Consider the following 14,352-nt stretch of genomic DNA (forward strand, 5'->3'; position numbering starts at 1 on the left):
TTTAGCCCAGGAATTTGAGACCAGCCTGGGCAACACGGTGAAACCCCATTATCTACAAAAAATATAAAAATTAGCCAGGCGTGGTATGGCACATACCACGTGGTGTGGCACATACCTGTGGTTCCAGCTACTTGGGAGGCTGAGGTGAGAGGATCACTTGAGCCCAGGAGGTTGAGGCTGCAGTGAGTGTTTGCACTATTGCACTCCAGCCCAGGCAACAGAGTGAGACCCTGTCTTGAAGAAAAAAATAAAAAATAAAGTAGAGCATAAATATTCTGAAAGGGGGTTTGGTGCTATGGAAAGATTAAGGAAGTTAGTAGAGGAAGAAGCAGAAGGGCTGGATCATGGAGAACTGAGAGGATTTCCCCAGCTGAAAATGGAGCGTGCACTGCAAACAGAGGAAATAAAGACCTGCGGCAGGGTGGCTGCATGGTAGGGTGTATGAGAAAACAGTGAAAGATAAAGTAGAACAAGTAAATTAGAGTCAAAGCTGGGAGGGTCTTGAATGCCATTTTTAGGACGGTGTGATAGTGTTAAAGGAGATTGTGGCATTTAGCAAAGGGGCCATGGGTACCTGAGTCCTGTGTTGTCCTGGCCATATTTCTCCCCAGTGATGTGCCCTCAAGAGAGATATATGTGGCCAAGGCACCGGTTATTAACACCTGGGCTTGTACCCTGAACCTCAGTGTTCTTTGTTACGCTTGCCTTCAAACATGTTTTTCATGTACAGATCAACCAGTCCAAAGCCCACATTCCCAACTACCTCCTTTATCTAACTCACTCACTAAGCCAATATTTTCCTGCCCTAAATCACCCCAGAGCCAGATATCAGACAAGTAGTTACCACCTCTGTAGGCCAGAGCCTTCCAAAATTATTCAAACTCCCCAGTCCTAAACTTGCTCAGACTTACCTATCTTGCCTCATCCCTTCCTTCCTGAGGAAACCACAGGCTCAGGCTAAACTTTCCCCCTCACTCCTTCTGCTTCCTGACCAACACTTATATTTCCCCATATGGCCCTCCATGGCATGGCAACCCCACTCCTCTTGGGAACCGAAGTAACGAACTCTTCTTTCAAAGGCAGAGTGATCTGATTAAAACAAAATCCCAAGTACATTTTAAGACACCATCTTCTGGCCAGCCACATTGTTCAGAGCAGTGTTTCTCAAGTTACCTGTGGTAAAGGACTCGTTTCTGTTTTTCCCAATTCTTCATGAACTAATACTATTGTAAAATATAGTAACAATCAATTTCTAGAAAAATCATCACATTCTTAGATGTTATGACTGTGTCTAATTGTTATAAAAGTTTCTAAATGCCCCTCTCAGTTTCCTTACTTGTCTCATTGCAGACCAATAACAAGTCATGTACTAGCTGCCTGTGAATCACACCGAGCAGAGCTGGTTCAGTGATTCAATGATTCAGTGATTCAGTGATTCAGTGATTCAGTGGGGGTGCCCAAATATATATGTAGGAAGAATAGTAAGCTTACCAATCCAGCAACATGGAAGAAGGACGTGCAAGGGCTTCCTCTGTTATGTGCTCCTTTACCACACAGTGTATGTGTCCTTTTAACACACAGTGACAACATCTACTCATAAATGAGGCTCAGTCAACGTTCTGTAATCTAACCAATGTAGCTCCTTCTCTCTGGTACAAGGATGAGGCAGAAGAATAAAATAAGTCAGGGTGATCCTGTTTTCTAGAGACCTATATATGGCATATGGTGTGTATCTAACAATGACATTTATATAAAATTATCTACGATTAGTGCTTTTCTTGATGTGGTCCCTAGTGATCAAATTCATTTATTGTCTTAGAAGTTTGTGGGTTGCTTAAAGCCAAAGCAGGAAAAGCCAACATAACATGTGAAAGACACGGGTGAGAGAATGGAATATGCAACTAGAATTATCCAAAGAAAATATACCAATCTGGGGACAGGGGCTTTGTACATTACAAGAAGAGACAGGAACTAAAGTATAGAACCAGAAATGGAATTGTAGCCAACAAAAAGATAAGGGCAGAAATGTTAAAGAGGAGCCCCATAGGCCTTCCAGTGTTAACATCAAAAGTATTAACAGGCTGGGCGCGGTGCCTCACTCCTGTAATCCCAGCACTTTGGGAGACCAAGGCAGGAGGATCACTTGAACCCAGGGGTTCAAGATCAGCCTGGGCAACATAGAGACCCCATCTCTATTAAAAAAAATTTTTTTTTAATTAGCCAGGCATGGTGGCACAAGCCTGTAGTCCTAGCTACTTGGAAGGCTGAGGCAGGAGCATGCCGTGAGCCCAGGGGTTTGAGGCATATTTCTGTTTTGCATATTTCTGTTTTACATATTTCTGTTACGAGTGAAACAGAATTATAACTGGGGATGTTGAGGTGTTTTAATTTCAGGAGATTGTTGCCCTTGCGATACATACTAATACATTTATTAACAGTGAAAAATGGGATCATGCTGTTTCAAATGAAAATAAATCCAATTTAGCCAATTGCTCTGACATTGAGGACTGACTGCTCATTAGATTATGTGGTTGAACATTTTCATAAATGAGCTAAATCTGTGACTTTAAGGTAGATTTTGATGAAAATATATTTAAATCATGTGATAAGATAAAATCATATTAAAAAATAAATGTTGGCAATGATGGAAAGACATTAATAATATTTTGATTATTTCAACCATCTGTTAGGTTAAACGAGCTTCCTTTAAGTACAAGAGTAACTCGTGAGAATAACCCACATAATTATTAGTAAATAATAAAGCTTTTTGATGTCCTCAGAAATCAAGAAAGGGAATGTGTGTAGGTAACAAATCTTTTGGCAAATTGAGTTTTCAGTTCTTTGCTTTCAATAAAATTGAAAAAAGACTTAATTGCCAGCCGATAGATTATTACAATAAATTTTGCTGATAGTCTGCTATATATTTTTGGTATATAACTTGGAAGGAGTCCAAAGAATTGAGTGACATTACTATAACAAAGTTCTTCCATTCCAAGATAATATTTATGTGAATAAGGTTTTAGCACATAAAATCAATTATTAGAAAGGTGGGGAGGATTGATGTTGAGCCATGTCTCATTCTAATAATAAGTAATACTACCAACAAATATTTAAACACCAATTGAAAAGAAAATCTCGTCCATCTTATTAAGAAATGCATTTTAATACAATTTTATTTCTTAAGTCTATTACCTATAAAATATGTAATATATTTGTATAGCTTGATCAATTGTATTCATAAGAATATTAATAAAAACTCAATCCGGGAGAATTTTTTAAATGTCTTAGAGACTCATGGTCATAGAAAATTTTTAATAGTAAGTACAGTTTATTTATAATTTTTTGTATAATTTGTTGGAATCGTAGCCAACAAAAAGATAAGGGCAGAAATGTTAAAGAGGAGCCCCATGGCCCTTCCAGTGCTAACATCAAAAGTGTTAACAGGCTGGGCGCAGTGCCTCACTCCTTTAATCCCAGCACTTTGGGAGGCCAAGGCAGGAGGATCACTTGAACCCAGGAGTTCGAGATCAGCCTGGGCAACATAGAGAAGTAAATTCAGTGGTGAGCAGTAAAATACATTAAAACATAAAAGTGTACATTCAAATAAAATTCTCTAGGGAATATGGAAAGGAAGTATGAAATTGAAGGAGAATAAGTAAGAAAAAATTTATGCTAAAGAATTCTTTAAGTAAATTTCTTTACCACAAACTTTACGGTAAAGAAGAGTTTTATTTAAAAACATCAATGCCGGACATTATATAACTTACAGCTGTTTGAGAATTATATACTTTACAACTATGTAAACTTTTGATGAAAAAAATATGTTTAAAATGGGGTGGATGGAATACTATGCAGCCACAAAAAGGATGAGTTCATGTCCTTTGTAGGGACATGGATGAGGCTGGAAACCATCATTCTGAGCAAACTATCACAAGGACAGAAAACCAAATACTGCATGTTTTCACTGTTGGGTGGAAATTGAACAATGAGAACACTTGGACACAGGGTGGGGAACAACACGTACTGGGGCCTGACGTGGGGTTGGGGGAGGGGGGAGGGATAGCATTAGGAGAAATACCTAATGTAAATGATGAGTTAATGGGTGCAGCACACCAACATGGCACATGTATACATATGTAACAAACCTGCACATTGTGCACATGTACCTAGAACTTAAAGTATAATAATAATAAAAGAAAAGGAAAAATAAATAAATACATAAATAAAATGGGGTTGGAGGGGGCATACATAATTTTCAACTGAACTAAAAGGCTTGAAGGCCACTGTTGGAGTAGTAGTTGACCAGGACATGTACTTGGAGAGAATGGCAAATGATACAGGCACGTTTTAAATTCTGTCTTTTTGGCCAGGAGCAGTGGCTCATGCCTGTAATCCCAGCACTTTGGGAGGCCGAGGCGGGTGGATCACCTGAGGTCAGGAGTTTGAGACCAGCCTGGCCAACATGGCGAAACCGTGTCTGTACTAAAAATACAAAAATTAGCCAGGGCGTGGTGGTGGACGCCTGTAATCCCAGCTACTCGGGAGGCCGAGGCAGGAGAATCTCTTGCACCCAGGAGCTGGAGGTTGTAGTAAGCCAAGATAGCGCCCCTGCACTCCAGCCTGGGCCACAAGAGCAAAACTCCATCTCAAAAAAAAAAAAAAAAAAAAATATATATATATATATATATATATGTATGTGTGTGTGTGTATATATATATGTGTATATATATGTGTGTGTATATGTATATATGTGTGTGTATATGTGTGTATATATATAAAATCTTTATTTATTGTTATATATATGATAATAAATAAATTCTGTCTTTTTGCCCAGTGTGGCATAGTCTAACTTAAGTCAAAGACACCTCCTCTGAGCCCATGGTAAAAGGAAATACACAGCCATGTGCTTCCCCCTGGATAAGTTGCGTATAATGTGAGATAAAAGCATCTTAGGGATGCATGCAAGAACAGTGGGTAGACGTTTTGAATCCGTAACTGGTCAAGCACGGGTGAGTAACAATGGGTGATGAACTGTAGCAGTCAACATGCAGAAGTGCTTTCTGGAAACACTTGTGTTCTGATCACAGGACTGCGAGGGTGGGGCCGGCTGGGAACCTAACCACTTTGCTCAGTATAAAGGTCCACTCCCGTCTCATTTCCCCCTCCATCTCTCTTTCCCTTTCTGCCCCTGCAGTCACTGCTCAGCATCCCAGGCTCGCCCTTCCTCTCCCGCCACAACAGCAAGAGCAGCATCTTCAGTTTCAGGGGACCTGGGCGGTTCCGAGACCCGGGCTCCGAGAATGAGTTCGCGGATGACGAGCACAGCACGGTGGAGGAGAGCGAGGGCCGCCGGGACTCCCTCTTCATCCCCATCCGGGCCCGCGAGCGCCGTAGCAGCTACAGCGGCTACAGCGGCTACAGCCAGGGCAGCCGCTCCTCACGCATCTTCCCCAGCCTGCGGCGCAGCGTGAAGCGCAACAGCACGGTGGACTGCAACGGCGTGGTGTCCCTCATTGGCGGCCCCGGCTCCCACATCGGCGGGCGTCTCCTGCCAGAGGTGAAAATTGATAAGGCAGCTACCGATGACAGTGTAAGGAAGAACACAAATAGATCGAGGCTAGGCATGGCAGTCTCCGCCGCTCCTTCCCCTCCTCTTTCCCTGCTCTGCCCATCCCACTTGGTCTGTCTGGACCCCACTCCTGTTAAGACCCCAGCCATTTCTGTGTTCTTCCTGGTCTATTTCTATTTCTCTCTTGAGTTTTCCCCGTATTACTCACCCTGTCTTCTCCTTTCCTTTATTCTTTGCTCCATTTTCCCCATCTTCCCTCCTTGTTTCTGACATTCCTTCTCCCCTATCAACTCCTTCCTTTATTTTACCGTTTTCTTTCTCTCCATCTTTATCTTTGCTAGTCTGTGTGCTTGTATTTCCCTCCTCCCACCTGCTTTGACTGAATGCCTCTGGCCCCGGAGCCTGCCCGGATGGAATGAGAATGCCATCGAGCCACCACCAATGACCAAGTCTGAGCCGGTTTGGAACTACCATTGCTTCTCTTCCCCCACGTCTTCTACCCTCCTAGGGAAACAGCTTGGAATTTAGAGATCTTATCCTTCAAATTTCAAAAAAGCAATTGAGTTTTGGATAATGTTCTAAGTCTCCTCTGCAAAAATGAAATGTGCTTTTTCTAAAGAGGAATGCTCATGTGATGTCAGGTGGGAGGTGTGTGCCAGCAGAGCCAGGCAAGGAGAGGTTAAAGAGGCCAATAGGAAACTGGACTCAGACTTTTAAAAGGGATTGAAATTGAAATAAATCAAAGAAGGAAAAAGTGGGAGGTTGGGGCAAGAACACATTGTATATGGGGGAGGAAAGAAAAGGGAAGCAAAAGATGAATTTTAAATGTAATCAAATGTCAGGCTCTGGAGGAGTTGCATATAATAGCTTCACAAAATCAGTTATCTAGAGGTTTGGATAATGGTGCCCCTCTTTGGGAAGAGCCATCTCCTAACATTTCTTTAAATTCTAAGCTGTTTGTATCTTTTTTATTTTAAAATTCTTATAATCTCAGTGATCCTAATCCTTCATACCTCTAATTTCTAACTTTCCTCAGTCCCTCTTCAGCTGGTATAAGCTCCTTGAGATAGCATGTTAGTCTATTTCGTTCTAACACTTCAGTTTCTTCTAACACAGCATGAAGATAGCCAATCCTTTGATTAGCATGATGCATGTATGGAGGAAAACTGGACAATCATGGATAAAGTTTATTGAATGTATAGATAAAATATCAAAAAGCAATTTGTATGTGTTTGGGATTGTCTAGTCTCGCCCTTCCCTTTTATTTAAAAGCAAAATACAGCCGGGCATAGTGGCTCACACCTGTAATCCCAGCACTTTGGGAGGCCAAGGAAAGAGGATCACTTGAAACCAGGAGTTGGTGACCAGCTTGGCAACACAGTGAGACCCTGTTTGTACAAAAAATAAAAATAAAAAACATTGGCCAGGCATGGTGGCATGTGCCTCTATAGTCTCAGCTACTTGGGATGCTGAGGCAGGAGGATCACAGGAGCCCAAGAGTTTGAGGTTACAGTGAGCTATGATCACTACATTTCAGCCTAAGTGACAGAGTGAGACTCTGTATCAAAAATAAAATAAAGCAAAAATACTCTCCCCCTTACGTTTGTATAGCTTTTTATAAGCTACAAATTACTCTTGCACACATTATTTAATTTGTCCTAAATAAAAATTCTGGGCTGGGCGTGGTGGCTCACGCCTGTAATCCCAGCACCTTGGGAGGCCGAGGCGGGTGGATTGCTTGAGGCCAGGAGTTCGAGACAAGCCTGGCCAACATGATTTGAAACCCCATCTCTACTACAAATACAAAAGATTAGCCAGATGTGGGAGGCTAAGGCAGGAGAATCGCTTGAACCTGGGAGGGGGAGGCTGCAGTGAGCCAAGATTGCACCACTGCACTCCAGCCTGGGCAACAGAGCAAGACTCCATCTTAAAAAAAAAAAATCTGTAAGGGTGACTAAGTGAAGATTAATATTTCTGTTTTTGAGACAGGTCTTACAGCTCATCACTCATAGAGCCGGAATCTCAGACCCCTCAGAGACCCTAATCTCCCGTGTGCCAGTTAATTTTAATTTGTTCTCTGCCTAGACACTTGGCCGTTGCTCTTCTGGAGACCTATTTATTTAAGATCGGTAACAGTAAGAACAATAATAATCCTCTGGTTTCTCTTTAGATTGTATAAATCTTTCACTTTTTACAACAATAATAAACAGTGGGCCGGGCATGGTGGCTCATGCCTGTAATCCCAGCACTTTAGGAGGCTGAGGTGGGCAGCTCACCTGAGGTGTGGAGTTTGAGACCAGCCTGGCCAACATGGCAAAACCTCCGTCTCTACTGAAAATACAAAAATTAGCCGGGCGTGGTGGTATGCGCCTGTAATCCCAGCTACTTGGGAAGCCAAGGCACGAGAATCGCTTGAATCTGGGAGGCGGAGGCTGTAATGAGCCAAGATTGCACCATTGCACTCCAGCCTAGGCAAGAAGAGAAAGACCCTTGTCTCAAAAAAGAAAAAAGAAAAAAACAAAACAAAACAAAAACAGTGGCTCCAGATAGTTGGCCAAAATAAATGTTATAGATGCTTATCTTTACATTTAATTTTTATTTGATTTTCACTAATTCTGTGAATAGGGATAAATTTTGGGCTCCACAATTAGATAATTATGTTCTCTGAAAAAACGAGAGATAATATCAATGGCAAATGAAGGATGGATCAACATGGACAGTAGAGTTGGGGCAATTCAAATGTTTAGAACCAAATTGAATTTTGATATACGGGCGGTTTTTAAAAATATTTAAGCCAAATAATGCAGCTTGCCTTTTCTCTGAACAAAAAGGTATTAGAGAAGGTATTCAGGAAGAAAGAGCTTAAACTTCAGCTGAAGAGAGATGATCAGGTTTGGGGGTTTTGTTTTTGTTTTTTTAGCACCTTCTGTTACACTGTGTGGGAGAAAAAATTGAGAGTCAGTTAAGTAGATGGCTGTGGAATGTAAGGCTTTCTGTACAGCTTTACACTGTGGTCTATAAAGGTCTGCATTTGGGTTTTGGGGAACCTACATACCCAGCACCCTATAAACACTTAGGAGGTTCTCTGTAGTGACGTCAAGTGAGAATGGTGACAGACTTGAGAATTCCCAAGGTCAGGAGGTCACAGTGGCAGGAAGATGAGTTAGGCAAGACCATATCATTCCCAAGGGCCTCATAACTAGGAAAAACTATTTTTATTTATGTATTCATGTTATTAGAAGCCATAAAGTAACTGTTGTGGCTAGTTGTTAACGGTGTGGGAAAATGTCTAAATTACATTAATAGGCCCAAAGGAAGAAAACAGCAAAACAAGATGCATATAGTTTGTGTGGTATGATACCAAATTATATAAAGACAAACCACATAGAGAAAAAAGATGACCAGCCAAAAGTTAACAATAATTGCCTTTGAGAGAAGAAATTATTGACTTTTTTCTTCCTTATACTTTTCTGTTCTTTCTGGTTTTCTGTAGTGAGCATAATGATTATAGCCATCATATATTGAGTTCTTATTATACTATGCTGAGCATTTTATGTACATTATCTCATTTTATTCTTATAATCACTCTATTCAGTAGGTAGTTTTATCCTATTAGCAGATGAGACTCAGAGAGCACTCTAGTGACTTGGGGAATTGGACCTTAAACCAAGGTCTTTCTGATACCAAAAGGAACTTCCTGACAGCTTAAATATTAGCTCCTTTAGAAAGTGGGAAAAATGGTCACTTATCTTAGAAGGACACAGTATATTAAGGCTTTTATATTATTCAGGATTATAAATTTAATTATAAATATTAAGAGATTCTAATTGTTTAATATCTCTTAAATTAACTAGAAGCCCAAGCCAGATGAAAATTAATACCTCTTTGGGCTAGGATGTAGTGATTGTTACTAGCAAACATTTTGGATGTATCTACAGCCAAGGATTAACCTGAGCAATTAGAATGCATCCAGTTGTGTATACTCATGCTTCACAGAGTGGCATAGGAGCCACTGATAGTGCATGCACTGGTCTCACACAATATTCCTGCTTAGGCTATGCCAAATCTACATTTTTTCCTTCAGGCTTAAATTAAGAAATAGGCTGTAAGAAAAAAAGACGTTCAGACATCACTTCATTAGATAGTCTCATCAAAAATTATTTTATATCTTCATTAGTTATTCAGTTGTGATTGAGTGTTGAGATTTTTTGATCATTTTGGAATTTCACCTTTGCTTTTTGCTGAAGCAGAGGATAAAGGGACTTTTTCCTGCGTCTCCATCTCTGAGCTGGGAAAGTAGGTGAGAATCATTTCTCTTCACTCATTGTCACTGGCAATCCAGAAATCGCATGCAATTGAGAAATCATGTTGAGGCAGCTTGCAAATGTATAAGCATTATCTCATTTAATGCTCACAGCCCGGACGTTATGAAACAGATACTGCTATTGGCTGCGTCTGACTGAAGAGGAAGCCAAGGCTTAGAGGAATAAAGTAACTTGTCCAAGATTGCACAGTAAGCAGTAGAGTTAGGACTGAATCCAAGCAATCTGACTTCTAAGCTTTTACCATTAACCATTACAATATACTAACTCTGAAGCCCAAGTTCTGTATTTGTGCCTATGATCCTGGGAAATTCTCTAAGCCATTTTCTTCTCTGTAAAAAGAGATAAAAGGACCTCTGTTATAGGGCTATTGTGAAGATAAAATATAACACATGTATGTTATTCATATATAATATTCTTCATATATAAAATGTGAAGCATATTATGTGGCCCATTCTTGCTGTTCAGAAAGCCAATTTTCATTCCTTTTCTTACTCATTTTTGGCCCTGATAGCTCTGAGAAGTAAACAGTACCAAATTGCTTGACTTGGAGAAGGTGGGGCTACTTCTAAAAATCCTTTGTTTGAGAAAGAGAAATTATTTTACAATTATTTTAAAGCAAAACATTATGCAAATTTGAGAAAGGCTTGGGAAGGGGATTATGGCTAGGCTTTAAGGATACTTATAAAATGCTATAAATTTTAATTCCAAGAAAGGTGGCTGGCTAATAAACTTCCAGTTATGTATTTCCATGTGAAAACAATTTAGAATCAATAAGAAGTCAAGCTTCCTTGGGCAGATCTCTAGAAATGTGGGCAGAATCTGCCATCTGCAGCTATTGTAGGGTATCTCTTTGAAAAGGACTGCTGTATTTAGGAGGTTGGAAATCAGTGGCTAAATGCCCAAATAAACAGCATTTGGGTTAAGAGAAATGGAACAAACTTGTACTGGGTTTAACTTGCAAAGAACTTACTTAAGGTTCTCAGTTGCTTCCTCAGTTACTGAGGGTTTTCCTCCAAGGCTTCTTACAGGTTGAATTAAAAAAAAACAAGGCTCCTAACTTTAAAATGTTAATTCTCCTCCCCACTCATCAACAACACAACACACACACACACACAAAATACACCTCCATTTGCAAAAACAAAAACAAAAAACACTGAAGAGATAGAGAAGGGGAGGGAAAGGGTATGGGATCTTTCCTCTGGCCCTTGGATCTCAACATAGTTGAAGGAAGAAGCCCTCTTCCCACTGCCAGGTGATGAGAATTGAGCAGCTGAGCCTGTAACAAAGGTATATCTCACAGAAGCCCAAGCAGAATTCTAGGTGGAAGCTGACTATGAGAAGCTGACAGTGAAGCTGCTTTACCTGGGAGAGGGGCTCCTCCAGATTTTCTTCCTTTCAGTTGTCTGATTTAACATAAACGGTAGCTCATGCCTGTAATCCCAGCACTTTGGGAGGCCGAGGCGGGCTGATCGTTTGAGGTCAGGAGTTTGAGACCAAGCTGACCAACATGGTAAAACCCTGTCTCTACTAAAATACAAAAATTAACCAGGCATGGTGAATCTCAGCTACTCGAGAGGCTGAGGCAGGAGAATCACTTGAACCTAGGAGGCAGAGGTTGCAGTGAGTGACGATTGCACCACTGTACTCCAGTGTGGGTGACAGGGCGAGACTCTGCCTCAAAAAAAAAAGAAAAAGTAAAGAATAGCCAAGAACCTAGCCTTGAAATCCCAGCTTTCAAAACCTCACTTAGGGAAGAGGGCCTGCTCACCCGTCTTGGTGTACCCTAACTTTAACAGATTAGATTTTCCTGGTAGTACAGATATATTGTTCTCTAGACACCATCTTAGCCCCCTCTCAGCACTTTTAGTGATGTCCTTCATAGACAATTTTAGTTTGTGTCATGTTAGTTAACACTGGTGAATATATGTTTGCCCTCTCTCTCTGCATGAATCAGCCTATTTTGATGAATAATATGAGACATCTACAAATGGACAATGACTAGACCATATATAAAAATAGAACGTTGACCCATGACCTGCCCAAGAAACCAACCCCCTTATCTACAATGAACAGTCCAAGAAGCCAGCCTGTTATAAGTCAAACTTGCAGGAAGCCAGGTTGCTGTCTCTGATGACAATCCAGGAAGCTAAGTAATAATTTTTGTAACAGTAGTCCCCTAATGAGAGCAAGGCATGGTGGCCCTTACCTGTAATCCCAACACTTTGGGAGGCTGAGGCAGGAAAATTGCTTGAACCCAGGAATTTGAGACTAGCCTGGGCAACATAGTGAGACCTCATCTCTATAAAAAAATTTAAAAATTAGCTGGGTGTGGTGTCACACATCTTTAGTCCCAGCTACTTGGGAGGCTAAGATGGGAGGATAACTTGAGCCTGGGAGGTCAAGGCTGCAGTGAGCAGTGATCACTTTACTCCAGCCTGGGCAACAGAGGAAGACCCTGTTTCCCAAAAAAAAAAAAAAAAAAAAAAAATTCCCAAATGGCCAGGACTTGATTCATAACTGACAGCTTTCCTTATTTTTTGTTCCCATTTTCAACTTAGGTTCAACCAGAGACAGCCAAACATGCACCCCCCAACCCATCACACAAGATGTCCCACTTTTTATTACCTTGACTACAGCTTCCCCATGCCAACAGCCTCCAATCAAGCCACATTTCAAGCCTTCCCTTTTCTCACCTGTAAATCTTTGCCACTCCTCTGCCTGCCTTTGAGTTTCTGCCAAAACACAAATGGCAGTTATGGTGGCTCACTTCCTCAGTATAGCAAGGTCTAAATAGCCTTTGCTTTTCTCATTTGGTTGATCTTTATTTCCACAATACAGATAATATTTTATACATATTTTATACTCTATATTTTTGCATTCCATATTTCTTCTCAAAGGAATTCTGCATAATCAAATTGTGGTAGGACATTGGGTAAGCCTCACCCAAGAGTTAACCAAAGTTGTGGGTAAAAAGGAGGTGGAGAAGGAGTTATCTGAGCAATTGAGGATAATCCCCTAAACCCATCATTACCACAAGACTCTCCTAAAAAGTACTCTCCTACCCCTTTCTAATCAGTTCCTTCCACTTCAGGCAACCACTTCTGACTCGTATCATTATAGATAGATTTGTTTTTGTGTGTGTGTGTAGACTCATACAATATGTATTTGTATTTGACTGCTTTCAATCAACAAGATATTTTTGTTTGTGGGACATATTCATGTTTTATATACCAGTAGTTCGTTCCTTGTTATTGCTGAGTGGTATTTCATTGTATAAACATACCCCAGTTTGTTTATTCATTCTCCTGTTGATAGACATTCAGGTTGCTTCCAGTTTGCAACTACTGTGAATAAGCTTGCTATGAGCATTCTTATAAAACTCTTTTAGAACATAAACGTTTTCATTTATATTGGGTAGATACATCAAAGTGAAATTCCTGGGTCATATGGCAAATGTATGTCTAATTTATAAGAAATTGCCAAACAGTTCCTCAGAATAGTTACACCATTTTTTTATCCCACCAACAATGTATTAGGGTTACACTTGCTCCACATCCTAGCCAAACTTGCTGTTGTTAGTCTTTGATTTTAGCATTTTAATGCATATAAAATGTTATTTTATTGTGCCATTAATTTGCATGTCCTGATGACTAATTATCTTTTCCTATGTTTTTTGGTTTCTCATACATCTTCTTTAATGAATTGTTTATTCAAATCTTTTGCCCATTTTTTGACTTTTTATTATTGATTTGTTAGTTTTTTATGTTCCAGATACAAGTCAGATATAAAAACGTTTAATGTTAATGAAGTTCAGTATATCAATTTTTTTCTTTTATGATATGGCTTTTTGCATCCTGTTCAAGGATGCCTACCCCCAAGAACATGAAGATATTTTACTTCTGTAAGTTTTATGGTTCTGAGTTTTACATTCAGGTCTCCAATTTATCTCAAATTAATTTTTGTGTGTGAAATGATATAGAAGTCAACCTGGATAGATATCCAGTCTGTTAGCACCATTTGTTCAAGAGACTTTCCTTTCTCCATTGAAGTGACTTGGCACCTTGGACAAAAATCAATTGATGTATATGTGTGGGTCTATTTCTGGACTCTGTTCTGTTCCCTTGATCTGTTTTGTCTATTCTTATGCCAATATACATTTGTCTTGAGTATTGTAACTTTAATTCTTGAAATGAGGTAGTATAAGCCCTAAGAACAAAAAATAATAATATTTTTAAGATTATTAAGTATCATCTCAAGAGATTATTTTCCTATGCTAGAGCCTTTGCATGTCCTTATAAAATTTTATTTAATTTTAAATTTTTGTGGGTGCATAGTAAGTATATATATTTATGAGGTACATGAGATACTTTGATATAGGCATGTAATGCTTAATGATCACATCATGAAAAATGGGATATCCATCCCCTCAAGCATTTCTTCTTTGTATTACAAACAATC

At 39.9% G+C, this 14,352-nt stretch overlaps 1 protein-coding gene across 7 annotated transcripts in view; it reads left to right on the forward strand.

The window, feature by feature from the left end:
* SCN8A (sodium voltage-gated channel alpha subunit 8) overlaps positions 1-14,352 on the forward strand; it is a 216,483-nt gene that overhangs the window by 124,203 nt on the left and 77,928 nt on the right. For all 7 annotated transcript variants that reach the window (XM_063712148.1, XM_054527251.2, XM_054527257.2 and 4 more), the window contains one exon: positions 5,195-5,557. In XM_063712148.1, the coding sequence (XP_063568218.1) occupies positions 5,195-5,557 (363 nt within the window). The remainder of the gene's footprint in view (positions 1-5,194; positions 5,558-14,352) is intronic.

This window comes from Pongo abelii, chromosome 10 (assembly GCF_028885655.2).
Source record: "Pongo abelii isolate AG06213 chromosome 10, NHGRI_mPonAbe1-v2.0_pri, whole genome shotgun sequence".
NCBI classification, from domain to species: Eukaryota; Metazoa; Chordata; class Mammalia; order Primates; family Hominidae; genus Pongo; species Pongo abelii.